Source organism: Monodelphis domestica, chromosome 5, assembly GCF_027887165.1.
Source record: "Monodelphis domestica isolate mMonDom1 chromosome 5, mMonDom1.pri, whole genome shotgun sequence".
NCBI classification, from domain to species: Eukaryota; Metazoa; Chordata; class Mammalia; order Didelphimorphia; family Didelphidae; genus Monodelphis; species Monodelphis domestica.
In genome coordinates, this window is record NC_077231.1 from 215,157,989 (window position 1) to 215,176,693 (window position 18,705).

General features: G+C 38.5%; 1 protein-coding gene across 4 annotated transcripts in view; it reads right to left on the reverse strand.

Annotated features, from left to right (window-relative positions):
• DENND2A (DENN domain containing 2A) overlaps window positions 1–18,705 on the reverse strand; it is a 122,430-nt gene that overhangs the window by 26,222 nt on the left and 77,503 nt on the right. For all 4 annotated transcript variants that reach the window (XM_056799792.1, XM_001375250.5, XM_056799793.1 and 1 more), the window contains exons 10-14: window positions 17,387–17,496; window positions 15,716–15,785; window positions 14,141–14,218; window positions 6,085–6,225; window positions 4,279–4,427 (exon numbers count right to left, since the gene is read on the reverse strand). In XM_056799792.1, the coding sequence (XP_056655770.1) occupies window positions 4,279–4,427; window positions 6,085–6,225; window positions 14,141–14,218; window positions 15,716–15,785; window positions 17,387–17,496 (548 nt within the window). The remainder of the gene's footprint in view (window positions 1–4,278; window positions 4,428–6,084; window positions 6,226–14,140; window positions 14,219–15,715; window positions 15,786–17,386; window positions 17,497–18,705) is intronic.

The following is an 18,705-nucleotide window of genomic DNA, read 5'->3' on the forward strand; positions in this document are numbered from 1 at the left end:
ATTCTTTCCTCTCTATCTGCCAAACTTTGGCTTGACAGGACCTTAAGAAACACTCAATTTCCATTCTAAAGATGAAAAAGAATCAAGCAGCCACTCTACACTTGTTTTTTGGCTCAACTCAAAAATCCTCTCCCAGCTCACCCAGTATGTGGTGTGATCCTCTGGTATTTCCTCTTGCAGTGGGTTAATAATTCTGCAGCAGTGACCATGAAAAGAAGACTATAGATGTTTATGTTATGGCTAGCAAACCTATGCGGGCTAATGTCTGCCATAAGTCAAGAACAGTTGGCCAATTCATGGACCGAGGTTGCGTTTTAGCCTTCTCTCCTCAAAGTTATTTTAATTGTTTTTGTTGAACTTGGGGCCTCTGTTAGATCACAGCCATTTTGGAGTGAAAGTATGTTTTCTAAGCCTTCCATTTCACAACAACAAATCCTTTTTCATATGTTCATAACTCAGGTGGGGCACATGCTTTCTCCCTTAAACAATTAGCCCTTGGCAAGAAACATCAGCCTATATTTAAGGTCTTGGTTACAGAAACACATGTGTGCCTAAGCCTTTGTCCTGAAACAGGGATTCTTAACTTGTGGTCCGTGAACTGTGGAGAGATTTCAGGGGGTCCATGAACTTGGATGGGAAGAAATTACATTTTAATGTCAATTAATTTCCTTTGTAATCCTATGTATTTTATTTTCACTTTTAAAAACATTTATGTGAGAAATATTCCACAGGCTTCACCAGACTGTCCAAGGGATCAATGCCTCAAAAAAGGTTAAGATTATTAACTTGGAATAAAGAAAATCTTAGCTTTGATCCTCATTATTCCTGCTTTACTGACTTGAACATGTTATATTGTTCTTTGCTAAAAATTAAGACCTGGAAGAACCTATTTCTCTATCTAGTGCTTTCTTTAATTTCTGAGCAGCCCTTGGCAAGTAAGAAAGGTAACCATTATTCCTAATGGTCTGCCAGCAAACTATTGCTAAGTAATAAATCTTTCACTACCATTAGGAACTTCTCTCTTTCTGTGCAAAGCCACGTGGCACTGGGTATATGATAATCTGGCACTATGAGAACCAGGGATGTGGGGACTTTATTCTCTTCTCAGATCTCACAAAGTTTCATGGGCGTTTGAGTTAGAAGAGATTTTTAAAGATCAGCTAATTCTACTGAAGCAGTGAAATATAGATGTTCATTCTACTCACTTTATAGATAAGGAAACAGATGCAGAGAGGTACTGATATTTACCAAGATCACACAGGTAATGGCAGAGCTGGATTTGAACCCTCATCTTCTGATTTCAAATTTGGTGCTCTATTACACCACCCTGTCTTTATGAGCAATATTCTGTGTTGCTATAATTTCCCCTCCCAGAGAAATGATGGTTGGTTTCTTTTTCCTCTCCTTATCATCTCTCCATAGCCATCATGACTCTGTTCATCTTTCCTACATTGTACTTTCCTCCATCTAAATCCAAAAGAGGATCATAGAGAGTGTTAGCATAACAAAAGGAACTTCTAGATCATCTAAGCAGGGGCTCTTAACCAGGGATCCAGATAGTTTTCAGAGGACTGGTGAACTTAGATGGAAAAAAAGAAATTACATCATTATTTTCACTAACCTCTGGCTGAAATTCTTTTTTCTAAAACCCTTACCTTCTGTCTTGGAATCAGTATTGTGTTTTGGTTCCAAGGCAGAAGAGCAGTAAGGGCTAGGCAGTGGGGGTTAAGTGACTTGCCCAGGGTCACACAACTAGGAAATATCTGAGTCCAGATTTGAACCCAGGACCTTCCATCTTTGGGCTAGGCTCTCAATCAACTGTGCCATCTAGTTGCTCCCTAGTATTTCTTTCAGTTATGGATAAAAAAAAAAATTTTTTTCCTAAGAGTTTTGTCAGTTTCAGCAGGATGCCAATGGGAGCCAAGACATGAAAAGATTAAGAACCGTTAATCAAGGACAACACAAAGACTGAAGCCAAAGACACTTTCCCTGTGTCCTCTAGGAAGGGATATGATTAGAACTCCAGACTTTTGACTACATATTCATAGCTTTTCCCACTGTATCTCATCCCACAACTGACATATCTCCTGCCTATCTACCGAAGTAGATTTATCAGAGTTATCTTATATATTCTGCCTTGGTCCCTGAAGTCCTGCCTCTATCCCCTTCAAACCAAGGCTATAGAACTACTTGTAAAAGTCACCAAAATGGGGAAGTTGGGAAGGAGCAAGAATGACAAAAATATAGAGAGGGTATTACTAAACTGCCGAGGAATCGGATCTTGGTCACTGAAGTGTCATTACTCATCTCTGGCTTTTAGAATTCCCCCATCTGAAGTCCCCAATACCAGGGGAACTGGAGAGCTGCCCAGCTACCAGGCTCTAGTTACAAACTTAAAGAAACAGAGTTTCTTTCCTTAATTTGCCAAAACTGACTAAGGAAAGAATAATAGACACTAATCTAAAAATCCAAGCTAGAATGGGCAAAATAGAGCAAATTGTTTAAAATTAAAAAAAAAAATGGAGGCTAGGAAAGCACAATACTAGTCTAACCAGACTTGCAATGGGAAGAAAGACAACTGTTTTTGAATTTCTTGTATGAAGCAGGATTTGAATTCAGGCCTTCTTGACTCCCAAGTCCAATACTGTATTCACTATGCTATCTAACTATGTTCCTGTCATATTTACTTCCTTTTCCCTTTTTCTCTCATTCAGTATAAACCATGTTTGCTTGCTAAACCATGGTCCTTAGAGATTTTTCAGTTGTGATGGAAGTTTTTCAACCCTCTCTTAATTTAATCTCCTCTTGGCTAAGCCCAGTCATCAAACTCTTTTTCCAACTCTTCCAGCCCAACTTGCTCTCCAGACTTCTTTTTCTACTTTTTCACTCGCTTTTTCTTTTCCCTTCCAAATTTCCAGCTCTCTTTTATATATTGACTTTTTTTCTATTAGAATATAAGCTTCTTGAGAGTAAGAATTGTCTTGTTGACTTCCCTGGCTTCCTACAAGTCCCAGCTAAAAGCTCACTTTCTATTGGAAGACTTTTCCTATCTATTAATTTCAGTGCCTTCCCTCTGTTGAATATTTCCTGTTCATCTTTTACTTAGCTTGCTTGTACATAGCTGGCCTCATTGGATTGTGAATTCCTTGAGGAAAGTGATTGTCTTTTGCCTCTCTTTGTATCTCTAGTATGTAGCCCAATGGCTGGCACAGAGTAGAAGCTTAATAAATGCTGTCTCTGTTTCTCTATTTCTCCATCCATCCAACCACATTTTCCAGGCTAGATATTGTCCCTACCTTTGCACCTGCATTTGCCAGCCTGAAATCCTAATAGCGTGAAGCCTGCTGGTTATATCTCTCCTTTCCCACAAGTTATGGTTCCAAGAGTTACCAGGATTACACTTTGTAAATTTAATTGATGTTATTCATGATCTTGGTCATTTTAGCCAACATCTACATGAGGTGTTTGGACCCAAAATGCAAGGTAAAAGGATATAGTTGCAAATTCTAATATTTGAAACAAGACAATACTACTGTTTTCTTCTGGGGAATTTGGATTCATTCAGTTTCACATCAGTGCTTTTTTTTTTTAGCTCTGCTTTGACTTGTGTCATCTTAGAAGCAGGACCAAGACTAGTACCTAAGACCCTGGATGTCTAATCCAGTTTGTTTTCTCCTCTATAACCCTGTCTCCCTTGCATTCTCTTCTCTATTCTTTTTGTAACACATTTGCCTCCTTCTTTTACCTTCTTACTCTTTTTTAAAAAAACTCTTACCTTCTGTCAGTATCAATTCTAAGACAGAAGAATGTCAAGGGCTAGTTAATTGAAGTTAAGTGGCTTGTTCAGGGTCACACAACTAGGAAGTATCTAAGGCCAAAATTGAACCCAGGTTCTCCTGACTCCAGGCCTGGTGCTCTCTCTACTGTGCTACCTAGTTTTCTTCTTACCTCCTTACTCTTTTATGTTCCCTCTTTCTTGCAATCTTTTTTCCTTCCTTTCCTTTTTCTTTTCTCTGCTTATAGCTCATGCTTACTAAAGCACCTCCATATAAAATTAGGGATTAAATTAGGTGGGATCTTAGGGTGACCATTTTGTTTTAGGCTTTGTCTTATTTTTTCTTGGAGCCAGGAGGGACACTTAGTTGGACAGCAGCAGACAATTGCTATTCGCTTGTTAAGATTTGTTATAGGAAAGTGCTTCATAAACCTTTTGGCATTCTATGAGCTATTATCACCACCACAAAGTGGGATATAACAATAAAAGGGTGAGGTATGTACCTGAGCTTATCTGCAATAAAGATGACCCTCCTTTCCAGCAATAGGGAAGCAAAGACACAGACCAGGTGCCTGATGCTGAGAGACGAGAAGAGAGACTCAAAGTCCACGTGCTCAAGCCTGGAGTCAAGGGGCCGACACAGTTCAATCACCTGCCGGAGGAATGAGAACAGTGGTGAGGGCCCTAGTTAGCCCAAGATTTGATCGATGAGGAAACCAAAACCCACAGGAGCACCATGACTTATCCAAGGCTCTTCCGCTAGTTAATAGAAGAGCTGAGACTAGACCCCAGGTCTTTAGACTTTCAAATCTATGTTAAAGGAGTCCCAGTCAGGCTGACTACTGGCAAGGATAAGGAATGGCAGAAGAGGAAATCAGGATAGAGTGAGAAAGGGAAAGGCTTTAAAAACTTGTAGAGAAAGAAATGGACAGAAGGGAAGAGAAAGAAAGAAATGAGAAGGCAAATGTCTAGATGTTAGAGAAAGGGGCGAAGAGAAGAGAGTATCAAGGAGACAGAATGAGAGAGCTGGAAATATGAACACCAGATTCAGGTCTGGCTCATTTGCCATAAATCTTGGGGTAAGTTACCTTCCATTTCTGTAGCTGTAAAAAATAAGGTTGACTGGATGACCTCGAAGGTCCTACCTAGCCAGCTCAATCTCTCTCTGAATTCTGTGAATTCAAGAATCACTCATACTTTCAGGGCCACAGGATATGCCAGCAGGTTAGTTTAAATAAAGGACCAAAGACTGCTGAGGTTTAGGAAAGTGCAGTGACACTAGCAAGAAAATTGTTGTGTACATCTATAACCTCCCCCTGCTCCATAGGCTTTAAATCAGGGGGATAATTCTAGACAAGATGGATTAGACTCTCACTCCACTCCCACCCCCCAATATTCCTGAAGCCAGGCATAAAGTAACAATTTCCCAGTCCCAAGTCATTTTGGACTTCTCACTGCCTCTCACCCTCCATATCCAATCTGCTTCCAAGATCTTCCAATGCGCCCCCATCTCTCCTTTGGTACTGCCCCATTCTAGTACAAGTCCTCAGCCCCTCAAGCCTCTCCCCATTCCTAGCCATCCTCCCCTCAATCATTTAAGTGATTTTCCTAACCCCTGCCTTCTTCAATAAACTCCAGTGCTCTGTCCCCTCCAGGATCAAATATAAAATGTTCTATTTGGCATTCAAAGCCTTTCAGGATCTATCTCCATCTTATCTTTCCAGTCTTCTTAGACTTTATTCCTAGCAGGAAGAGTACTTTGATACAGTGACACTGGCCTCCTGGCCATTCCACAAAGAAGACACTTTATCTCTAGGTTTCAGATATTTTCTCCCCGCTGTCCCTGCCCCAGCCTGGAACACTCTCCCTCCTCTGCTCTGACTATTGACTTCCTGGGCTTCCTTTAAGTAAGTCCCAACTTTCTACCAGAAGCCTTCCCCAACCCCTCTTGATTCTAGTACCTTCCCCCAATTATTTCCTATTCATCCTGTATAGAGCTTGTTTATCTATATCTACATATTTGTTTGCATGTTGTCTCTCCCATTAAACAATAACCTCCTTGAGGGCAAGGGTTGCCTTTTGCTTCTTTTTGTGTCCCCAGTGCTTGGTACACAGCAAATGCTGAATAAATGTTTATTGATGGATTGACTGATCCTAATGAATGAGAATGCTGCCTTGCATCAGTCTTGGGAATCCAGTGTAGGAAAGACTTAAATTCTGCTACCCACTGATTGTTAGTCCTTAGAATACGGTTTCTGGCAGCTGGGGTCTCCTCTCCCCACAAAGATAAGAGGAGTCCAGTCACTCACTTCAGTTCCAGAGCCTGGCAAGAAGTTCTTGACGGTGATGGTTTTGCCCAGAGCTGGAAAAGGGGCTTCCATGACACTTCTCATGAGTGGCTGCACCAGGGCTGGGGAGATGCCCCGACGTTTTTCTACCTCATCCAAGATCTATAAGGGAGAAAAATTAAAATGAAGCACAACTGATGGGAAGGCAGAGCCATAATTAGGACAGGATGATTCTCATCACCTAGGGAACTTGCTGGTAACGCTTTCAAAATGACTGTGCCTAATTGACTGGGGATGGACCATTGACTGGGGATGGACTTTAGTCTTCTTTCTTCCTTATCAACTAAATTAGCTCTGGTTACAAGAATTTCTAATTACAGTTCTGCAAGGGTGCCAATCACAACCTACCTTGATCAAGTAGTTATATGGCACTAGATTGGTCACAAGTTTCATTCTATAATCCTTATCAAGCCAAATGCCTTGATGTGAGCCTCCATTCAATTTAATTTCATTCAACACATGTTTATTAAACACTAAAGCCTCAAATTTCACCTCTAAATTGCAATTTAGAAGCAGCACAAATTCCCTGCCTACCAGTATAAAGAAGTAGATAAATAAATATCCTATATTCTATATGATATATAAGACATGTGCATAGAATATCTATGATATATGTATTCCATATGCTATGTATAATAAAGAATATGTATACATAGTATATATTCCAGATGATATAAGATAGCATATATTCTACTTGTAGTAGATACATATATTCTAGATATAGAATACATTCTATATTATATAAAATACATACATATAATATATAGTATGCATTCCATAGTTTAAATTTATAGAATATAGGATATACACGAAGAATATAAAGTATACATTTATATATTCAAAACATAAATATCAAATTGAAGTAAGGTTTACATCATTCAAAATGAGTTGCGGTAAATTTGATACTAATTTTTAAAAAAATCACTTAAAATATTTAAATCTCTTGAAATGTTGAACCAGGAAGGTTCATACTGACTGGAATGACCTCAGATGCAGAGTGAAAGGAGCAGAACCAGGAGAACATTGTACACAGAGATGGATACACTGTGGCATAATCGAATGCAATGGACTTCTCTACTAGCAGCAACACAACGATCCAGTACAATTCTGAGGGATCTATGAGAAAGAACACTATCCACATTCAGAGGAAAAACTGTGACAGTAGAAACACAGAAGAAAAACAACTGCTTGATTACATGGGTCAAGGGGGATATGGTTGGGGATGTAGACTCTAAAGGATCACCCTGGTGCAAATATCAATAATATGGAAATGGGTCTTGATCAATGACACATGTAAAACCCAGTGGAATTGCATGTTGGCTACAGGAGGGGGGGAAGGTAGGGGAGAGGGAAAGAGCATGAATCTTGTAACCATGGAAAAACATTCTAAATTAATGAATTAAATAAAATTTTCTAAAAAATAAAACAAAAAACAAAAAAGGAAGGTTCATTCAGCCTTGCCCTATGTCACCTGGCTGGTGCTTATCTTCATGACACAATAATTCTTCAAACTATTACTGGATATTGGCCATGGACTTTGATTTACCAGCCTTCAGGAAGTCACTGAATTATTCTTCCTAGAATTCTGCAAGCTGTAAAATGGGTATTTCACAAGGATGATTATTATGACTCTTCCTCCCTCTAGGGGTGGTATTGAAGAATGAGCTCAGGTGTGAATTACAGGCTAGACCTGAAATCTGACTCTACCTATCTTAAACTAGAGCCCTCTCAGTTTTAATGACCAACCCTGGAACAAACAGAAACTTCCTGACTAGTAGCATTGTTTTCATCTGTAAACAAATCCGTATGAAAGAAAGGTCATCCAGTTAGAACAGAAATGAGCAAGTCTTTGCTACTGGTGATACATTACAAGCTTTAAAAGATGAAAAATGCATCCCTCTTCCTTCTTCTATCTTCCTCATTTCCATCCATTCAGCTGCTGTATCAGTCAGTTCTACCCTCATCAGAGCTCTCCCAGCTGCGACCTTCCCCCTCCTCACAGAATCCGTTCTCCATCACCTCTCCCTTGGCCTGTGGAAGTAGCTTAACTGGTCTCCTCTCCCCAACCCATGCTCCACACAGAAAGTGCCTTCCCCAAAGCACAATTCTGATCATGTTACTCCCCTGGTGGAAAGGCTCCTGCGACTCTATTACTTGGAGGATAAAATATAAACTCCTTTGTTTAGCATTTAAAGCCCTTTCACAATCTGGCTCCAATCTAATCTTTTAGCCTTATTGCATATTACTTCTCTTTAGGTATTCTATGTTCTAGCTACACTGTTCTACTGGATTTATTTCAACAAGTTCAACAAGTACAAGAAAGGTTTAAATATATTCATTAACCTCAGATCTTTATGAACGTTTTTTTTTTAAACTTTCAGTCTTAGTAACAACTCTGAGGTCAAGGCTAGGCAAATAGGGTAAGTGACTTGCCCAGTGTCACACAGCTAGATTTGAATCCAGGTCTCCTGATTTCAGGCTTGGCCCTGTGCCACCTAGCTACTCCAGATCTATATAAATGTAAAAAAAAAATTAGACAGTCTTGAATTTATGTCTTACCTGTTGAGGTTGACATCATAATGGACAACAACCATATCCTTAACATGGCACACATTCCTTTGATTTCTGTCAAAGTTTAGGAAATGTACTAGACAGACCAAGGCACCAACCCAATGGGAAAAATCTCATGCTCTTCTATTCTATTAAATGAAAAAATATCTATAAAGTACTTAGCACAGGGCTTAGAACAGAGTAAGCACTTAATCAATAATTGTTCCCTTTCTCTTTTTCCAGAAGCTCATTCGCCATCTCTGGCCCATTCACCATATAAGCTTTGTGAAGATACTGGAAGGCTATGTGCTTACTGAAGATATAAACCATCTCAGGCATTTCCTAGCTATGTGATCCTGGGCAAGTCATTTAATGCTGATTGCCTAAATAAGAAAAAGAATACTTCGGTATAAAGAAAATGGTGCTCAAAGAAAGGAATGAAAAGAATCCTGATGGGTCTAGGGTCCTTTCTTCTCAAACCACAATGATCCTGACTTCTCTTGCCTCAATCGCTCCCCACAATGACTGACTTACAATCACTTCCAGCATCAGTGAGGAGAGAACAGAAGAGAACGTGGGGAGATGATAGTAACAACTGACCTCTGACTTCTGTGATGTTTTATGTTTAAGAAGAATGCCTAGAATTTATTTATATAACACTTTCAAGGTTTAGAAGGCACTTTACATATATCATCTCATTTAATCCTTCCAAGAACCCTGTGCAATAGGTGCTATCATTATCTCCATTTTACAGAGGAAGAAACTGAGGTTGAGGGAGGATTTATCCATGATCACATAGCTAATGACTAGGAAAATTTGAACTCAAGTCTTCTACATTCTTGGGTCAGCCCCCTAGTCACCATGCTACCTAACTGCCATTATATTTTACACATATTACCTCATTAGATCCTGAAGACAACTCCGTGAGTTTAAACATTATTATCTCCATTTAATGGTGGAGCCAAGATGGTAGAGAAGGTAGAAGACCTATCTGATCTCAACCAAATTACCCTCCAAAAAACTATAATACCTCAGAACGAATCCTAGAGCAACAGAACTCACAAAAAAAGGGGGTGGAGTAATTTTTCAGCCCAACACAACTTAGAAGAATGATATGAGGGTTCTAGTGCACTAGGATGACTAGAATGCAAAGAATCACAACAGGGCAGGTCCTAGAACAGTTGAGGCATCAACAAAGGTTTCCTGAGCTCAAAACCACAGCTAGTGGGGGGGGGGGGGCAGACAATTGCTCAGAAGGAGATTGCAGAGGTCCCTTTGCTGACTCTGGGTGCAAGACATATTGAGTTGATCACGTACAGATCCAGGAAGCAGTCCTGGAGTCAGGAGGAGCACCAGCATACATCAGCACTTGTAGCCAGAGGAGAGCAGGGGACCCTGGGCACAGTTCCAAGGCAGAAAAGAGTGCTTGGGGTTACTCACAGAGCAGAGGACAGGCTGGGAGAGTATTAAATCCACCTCTCCTTACATCATACCACCTTGGAAGAACTGAAAGCAGATAGATTCCCAGAGCCAGCTCTGAAGGCAGCTGCACAAAGAACTTGAAGCTTGGAATGGTGCTCCCTTCACCACAGTTACAGAGCCCAATTTTTAATAGTTTTTAAAAAGAAAAGAAAGAGAGAGAGGAGGGAGAAAGAAAAAAAGAAAGAGAGAGAGTAGAGAGAGAAAGAAAGAAAGAAAGAAAAGAGAGGAGAGAGAGAGATCATGCAAACAACAAAAAAAGAAACTCAACATAGAAAGTTATTTTGGTGACAGGGTAAACTCAAACTCAGAAGACAACAAAGTTGATACTGCTATATCCAAAGCCTCTCAAGAAAAATATGAATTGCTTTCAAGCCCCAAAAGAATTTTAACAATCAAATAAGAGAAGTAGAAGAAAAATTGGGAAAAGAAATAAGAATAATACAAGAAAATCATGGAAAAAAGTCAACAGCTTGGTAAAAGAGGCACAAAAACACTAAAGAAATTAGTATCTTAAATAATAGAATAGGCCAATTAGTAAAAGAGGCACCAAAATCCAATGAAGGAGAACTCCTTAAAAAGCAGAATTGGCCAAATGGATAAAAGATATACAAAAATGCACTGAAGAGAAGAACTTCTCAAAAGCCAGAATTGGTCCTATGGAAAAAAGAGGTACACAAATTCATTGAAGGAAAAGAACTCTATACAAAGTTGAATTGGCCAAATGGAAAAGGATGTACAAAAGCTCATTCCAGAAAATCATGCTTTAAAAATTAGAATTGGGCAAGTGGGAGCTAATGACTCCAGGAGATACTGTAAATGAAAATATTGGGCAAAGAAAAATGGATCTACAAAAAGCAAAGGAGCTCAGAGCTTTTGGAACACAAATCTGCAGGGGAAGGGAGACTGTTCCAATGGAACCTTGGAGAAAGCAGTTAGGAAGCTCCAGCTGCCTGAGACTTCATATCCTTCTTGGCTGTTTTTACCTGAAGATGGAAGACAGACCCCTTCATCTCCTCTCTAGCTATTGCCTTCTACCTAGACTGTGAGCTGAGGAGAAATTTGGTTTAGCCCAGAAGAGACTTGTCAGCAGTGCTATTAATATCTATCCTTAGGGGATGATAATTTTTTCTGAATTGACTATATTTCAAAACCTTCAATCAATAAGATAACTTAGAAATTAGGGAGACCCTAATTTTCCCTCTTTCCCCCCAATCTCTTCTGACCCCCTCTCTCCAAAGAATAAAATATCCTTTAGTTAAAGGACTGGTTGTAGGATTTGGTTATTAGTGGGAAAATCTTCAACTTACCATCTGTGAAAAGATCCTTATCCAGACAGTTGGGAAAGAAACAGGAAGTAGTGTAGGGGAGGAGCTCAAGATTCAGTCTCTTCCTTGGCTTATTTCCTGGTGTAACTTCTCTAAAATTTCCCACTACTATAATTTAACCAACTTTCAATATCTACTACTATTGACTCCGGGAGATATCTAGAAATAATCTATCAAAGTCAAAAGAATGAAATAGAAGAAAGTGTGAAATAACAATTGGGGGAAAACAAATCACCTGGAAAATGGATTCAGGAGAGATAATCTAAGAATTATTGGACCTACTGAAAGCCATGATAAAGAAAGAGCTTAGACATCTTTCAAGAAATTATCAAGGAAAACTGCCCTGACATTCTATATAACCAGAGGACAAAACGGAAATGGAAAGTTTCCACCAATCGCCTCCTGAAAGAGATCCCCAAAGGATAACTCCCAGGGATATTATAGCCAAATTTCAGAATTTCCAGGTTAAGGAAAAAATATTGCAAGCAGCAAAAAAGAAATGATTTGAATAACATAGAGTCATAATCAGGATAGCACAAAATTAGCAGCTTCAACATCAAGGAATTGCAGTGCCTGGCATAGGATATCCCAAAGGGTTAAGAAGCTAGGACTTCGATCAAAAATGACTTATTCAGCAAAACTGAGTATAATCCTTCAGGGGAAAATGTGTATTCAATGAAATAGAGAACTTTCAAACATTCCTAATGAAAAGAACAGAGCTGAATGGAAAAATGGACTCTCAAATACAAGATTCAAGAGAAGCATTAAAAGGTAAACGGGAAAGAAAAATCAAAAGACATTCAAAAAAGTTAAACTGTGTATAACCCTACATGGGAAGATGATTCTTATAGCTCCAAACAACTTTGTCATTATTAGGACAATTAGAAGGGGTACACACAGGCAGAGAACAAGGATAAGTTGAATAAAATTAAGGCATGAGGAAGAGGAATGTACTGGGAAAAGAGGGAAAGGGAAAACAGAATAGGGTAAATTGTCACATAAAAAGGCATGGAAGAGCTTTTACAGTGAAGGAAAATATCGAGGAAGTGGGGAGGGGAGCATCTGAACCTTACTCTCATGGGAACTGTTCAGTGAGGGAAGAACATACACATTCAAATGAGAATAGAAATTTATCTTACCCTATAAGAAAGTAGAGACAGAAATGGGATAAGAGAAGGGAGGTGGAGCTGATAGAAAAGAGGACCAATTGGAGGATGTGGTGGTTGGAATCTAAACAGGAAGGCATAGGATGGAGAATAAAATGCAGTAGACACAATGGTGCAATTTTTTTTTACAAATTTCTCTAATGAAGGCTTAATTTCTCAAATACATGGAGAAATGAGTTGATTATCTCATTCATTAAATGGTAAATGGTAAAAGGATATGAATAGGCAATTCTCAAAGTAATTAAAGTTCTCTATAATCATGCAAAAAATGCTCTAAATCCCTATTAGAAAAACAAAAATTAAAACAACTCTGAGGTAACATAACACACCTATCAGATTGACCATAATGACAGAAAAGGAAAATGATAAAACTTGGAGGGGATATAGGGAAGCTGGAACACTAATGCACTGTTGGGGAAGTTGTAAAATAATTCAATAATTCTGGATAGCAATTTGGAGTTATGTTCAAAGGGCTATAAAACAGTACATATCCTTTGATCCAGTAATACTTTTACTAGGTTTGTAACCCAAAGTGATTAAAAAAAACAAAAAGGGGAAGGACCTATATGTGCAAAAATATCGAAAGCATTTCTTTTTGTGAGATCAAAGACAGAAAGTGAGGGGGGATGCATCAATCGGGGAATGACTGAGTAAGTTATAGTATCTGATTGTAATGGAATACTATTGTGCTGTAAGAAATGACAAACAGGAGGAGCTCAGAAAAACCTAGAAAGACTTATATGACCTGAAGCAGAATAAAATAAGCAGAACCAGAACACTGCACAGTGACAGAAATACTAAACAGTGAACAACTGTGAATAACTTAGAAATTCTCAGTAATGCCATGATACAAAACTGTCCTAAAGGATTCTTAAAAAAAAATGCCATCTTCTTCTAGAGAAAAAGAATTGATGGAGTCCAGACCAAAGCAAACTTTTTCATTTTCTTTCTTAACTTCTTTTTACTTGAGTTTCTTTCCACAAGAGGATTAATATGGAAAAAATGTTTTACATGACTGTATATGTAAAATCTATATGAGAAAACTTTCCATCTCAACAAAGACGGTGGGAGGAGACTGGAGGATAGAGGAAGAGAGAAAGAGAATTTGGAGACCCAATATTCCTTTTTTTTTTTTTTAACCCTTACCTTCCGTCTTGGAGTCAATACTGTCTATTGGCTCCAAGGCAGAACCAATATTCTTTGAAAAATGTTGGAAATTGTTTTTACCTATAATTAGGGAAAAATATATATATATATATTTTAATATTCCCATATGCTGGTGAAGAAACAGCCTCAGAGAAAGTCAGACAGTAAATGGTGGGTTTAGATGAAACAAAAGAATCATCTTGGGTAACTCTGGGCCATTAAAAATATGTGGAAGATTTAATCTTCAAATAAAAGGAAGAAATTCCTCCCTCACCAATCCAAGAATGGTATATAATTGCCCCAAATTCTCTCTTTCTTACTGGTGTTTTCTATAACTCAAGCTCTTACCTTTGAAAAGAGGTTGAAACATCCAAGGCGGCTCACAATGCAGTAAACTTCAGGGAGGCGTTTCCCTTTACCACCAGGCTTTTAAAAGAGAAATACAAAGAAATTCCAGAGAATTTATCAACAATGTCAATCTTACAGGACCCAATTCTTCCAGGTGAGTTCTAATATTTTACTACTTCCAGGGCAAAACTAGAGATTTTTTTAAACTGGGCAAACTCCAAGAGGGATCCCATACTGCCCCACCTCTTGCTCAAATATAAATTGGGAATGTCTTTGTTCTTTGTTCCCTTCTGGCAGGCCAAATATGGCCCTGTGCATTTTGTAAGAATGCTATATACTAGATGTGACTATAAACCAGTGATACGAATTTATTTTATGCAAACACCAGAATTTATATAACCACATTAATGAATGTTATCCCCTTCCAAGTAATCTTATTGAGAAGTTTCAATAAGAAATGTTAGCATCATTCGAAACATTTTTTGAACTCTTCTTACGGAATTCTCTAAGGGGCAATTTAAGTCAAATCAACTCCTTCCTGCCCACAAATAATCTTGTCACTTTATAAGCATAACTCCTGCTTTGATTTCTTTTTTTTTTTAAACCCTTACCTTCCGTCTTGGAGTCAATACTCCAAGGCAGAAGAGTGGTAAGGGCTAGGCAATGGGGGTCAAGTGACTTGCCCAGGGTCACACAGCTAGAAAGTGTCTGAGGTCAAATTTGAACCTAGGACCTCCTGGCTCTCAAACCACTGAGCTACCCAGCTGCCCCCCATGCTTTGATTTCTAATAAGTATTATACAGCTGGTCACTCACTTCATTTAAGATTGGTAGTTCTGGGGGCAGCTGACAGTATTTCAAAGATGTGCTTTAGGTTTTAAAAAAGGCAATACTAAAAGAGAACTTACAGTTTTTTGTTTTTGTCTTTTTAAACAAAACTTGCAGTTTTGAGGAATGGCAGCACTTTTGGAGTCTATAGTTTCTCAAGGTGACCACTTTGAAAGGAATAATCTTTATTCAAGTGAGAATTCTCTCAAACACTTCTTTAAAATCACCTCACCTTATAGTCACACTTTGTATATTTATCCACTGAATAAAGGAATGAAGGAGAGTGCCATTATGAATGTCTCTTCCAGGATATAACCTAAATGAAACTCTACAAGAATTTGATTGCAGCTGAAATTTCCTCTAGGTATTGTCTTCCCCTTTTAGAATGTGAGCCCTTTGAGAGCAGGGAGCTGTCTTCCTTTTTAATTTATGTCTTCAGAGTGCTTGGCACATAGGAAGTCTGGAATAACATTTTTGTCATCCATCCATGATTTAAAGCTGTCTATTGGGCTAGACCTAAAGAAAGTATTTTTGGTAATTTCTGTAAGTGCTTTGAATGAGGGCAGTGACCCTGCACTTAGCTATCTATCATGAGAGAAGGAAAGGCATTAAGCTTTCTCTGGTCCTCTGTTGCCTCCCAGTGACCAGTAGGGTGATTTTAAACCATTTCATTTGTTGGAGTAAGTGACAGATAAAACTCTAGCCCAGCCCTTGCCTTCTTCCTGATCAAAGGAGAACAAGTAGTTACCAGAAGCCTGCGGCAGTACCCAAACCTTCTGCTTCCATCCTCTCCAGTCAGGACAAACGAGAATGTTTCACTGTGTTTGGGAAAATAAAGATGCATTTTAAAGAAAGGAAAAATAATCATCTCTCTATAGAGCTGTATACCAGCTCATGGTGAGAGAGATGGGGTGAAGGGAAAGTAATAGGGGTGGAGGGGCTCTTTGCTAGCTTCCCAACACTGCCGAGGAGGAGCCTGGTAACCTGGATTACTGGAGCTCCCCTGAGGCAGGGTCTAATATGCTCTTCCCAGAAAAGGGTAACTAGGGATTTCTCTACTTTAGAATTAGACCATTTATTTTGCTCTATCCTCTGCTCTACTTCCTTGATGAAATAGAAAGTGTAAAACTAAGGGGAAAGTACGTTCTTACTAATTCTACCTAAATCAAGGGGTTTGAACTATTTTGTGTGCCATGGACCTCTTTGGCAATCTAGTGAAGCCTAGGGAGTACTTCTTAGAAAAATGCTTTTAAATGAATAAAATAAAAGACTTAGGGCTACGAAAGAAACCAATTACATTGAAATATACTTTCATAATATTTTTTAAAAGCCAGTTCATGGATCCCAAGTTAAGAACTTCAGGTCTAAATCCTGAGGACCAAACTCTGGTCATCATTGTTTGTTGAATACCTAGTGTGAGGGCAGGATGCTCTGAGAGGAGAGGAAAGAGACCAGGAAGAAAAGAAGTACAAGACATGGTGATGGACCTAGACATGGGGAATGAGGGAGAGGGGTCGAGCCAACAACAGCTTTGTGCCCCTTCAGATATCATGCATGGCTATCGTAGCTGCTCGCTTGTCCCTGCCTAATTATAAATGGCTTTATGAGCTCAGGAAAACACTGTACATCTGATTATATTCATTCAGAAAAAATCCCTTATAGTATAGCTTCTTAGACTGTATTCTAAAACTTGTTTTTTTGGTTATCAAAATAACTCTATTTCAGTATAACTGGTTTCTTCTGCATCAAAAATTTTGTTCTGAGACATGAAACTGTCAAAGGGGTCTTTGACACAAAACAAGTTTCTGCCTTACAGAGTATAAGACCAATCTCAGCGAACCACGTATTACTTGAAAACTCACAATGTATAGCTTAATGGGTTTTCTTCAAAAGCTCAAATAAGTAATAATAAAATGATCATTAAGTAACATAATAGGGGCAAAGCAGAAATTTTGGATGAACTATAATCACTCATTATTTTATTATCTTTACAGTACTTAAGTTTTACAAAGTGCTTTTCTGACAACAACTTTGTAAGGTAGACAAGAATGAGCACATTATTCCCATTTTACAGATGAGGAAACTGAGCCTGAGAGAGAGAAAATTTTTGTTTTAATGCTACTAAGTGAGTTTATAGTTGGGATGTGAACTCCAGTTTCCTGACTCAGATGCAGCACTCTTTCCGTTACAATAGAGATGAGTGACACTGCATAAATGAGTCAGAGGAAACAAAAGTTACATTTTATTGAATGCTTAGTGGGAATAGAGAAAAGGAATGGGGAAATTTCCCAAGTGGCTTCTCTGAGTTTTATTAAACTCACCTTAAAAGAGGATTGACTTTGGATCCTTATCCCCTACAAGTTGAGAATAGAAATTCCTAATTTGTACTCAAGTCTCCAGGGGAGATGCCAGCACATACCTGGTAAACTGGTAAACAGGCACCCAGTCTTTGGCATCAGGAAAACAGAATTGGGGAATAGCTTTCAGCTGATCCTCAGCCTCCCTCATGAATTTGAATGATCGATCCAGCTGCAGAGAGAAAAATTAGCAGAACTGAGGCAGCACCTTGGGATTTGGGAAAATGTTCCTAGGGTGTTGAAATAATATATTCTTTAAAAAATTTTTACTTTTTAAATACTTTTCCATGATTACAGAATTCATTTTCTCTCCCTCCTCTCTTCCCTCCCCCCTCATGGAATTGACAAGCAGTTCCACTGGGCTATATATGTATTATCACTCAGAACCTATTTCTATATTATTCATTTTTATAATAATCTTTTGAGACCAAAAGCCCACATCCTATAGCCATATAAACAAGTGATTAATCATATGTTTTTCTTCTGCATGAAACAATATATTCTTAAATTTTTAATGAAAATTGTCTTCCAAAAAAAATTAATGAGAAAAGTGGCATTTCCCCATATTTTTGCAAATCTCTTTAACATCTGGTCTAATAGTGAGATTCCTCTATCTGTTTCTACATTCAGTCTGTTGTGATTGATTGAGCTATTGTTTTGGTTGAAGCATATGAAGAAAATCTGACATTCTATCCCTCCCTCCTCTACCCCCACCCTTCCCGTAGCCCATGCATAAACATTTAATCAGAAAAGGAAGAAGTATCTTAATAGGCAAATACTGTGTTAAAATCATTATGAAAATGGTTTGACTTTGTGGATCATTCCCTCCCACCATCCCAAACAGGGATTTTATCCTTAGACAACACTTTCAGAATGGCTACTGCTCTAGAGAAAACATAGGAAGATGGGGGGCTGGAGGAAAAGGGAGGGAGAAATGAAGACAGGAAGGAAGGGATCAAGGATGGTATTGGAATTAGGAAATAGAGTTAATTAGAAGAACAAAAAAGAAGCAGCAAATCCAGGCACTGAATAAATAGTGTTTCAATCCAACTTGTAGAGATTGGAAAACAGTCTTAGAGCTGAACATCTATTAAATTCCTACATATCCTTTATAGTCCCTTCCTAGCTTTTTTTAAAAAGATAACTCATATTTAATGATCTTGAAAAGTTAAAATCTTCATATAGTTCCGGGCAACTGGTAAGACTATCATCTTGGCAAGTTTGCTCAATAAATTTTTTGTGTTCTTGGGGCATAAAAAGTTCAGAAAGCAGGATCTCCACATCCCTGAAATCAAGCTCATAAAGCCTGAAACCTCTTTTTAGTTCTTTTACACATTTAAATGGCTCAGATATAAATCGGGGCATCCTGCATTTCAATGAG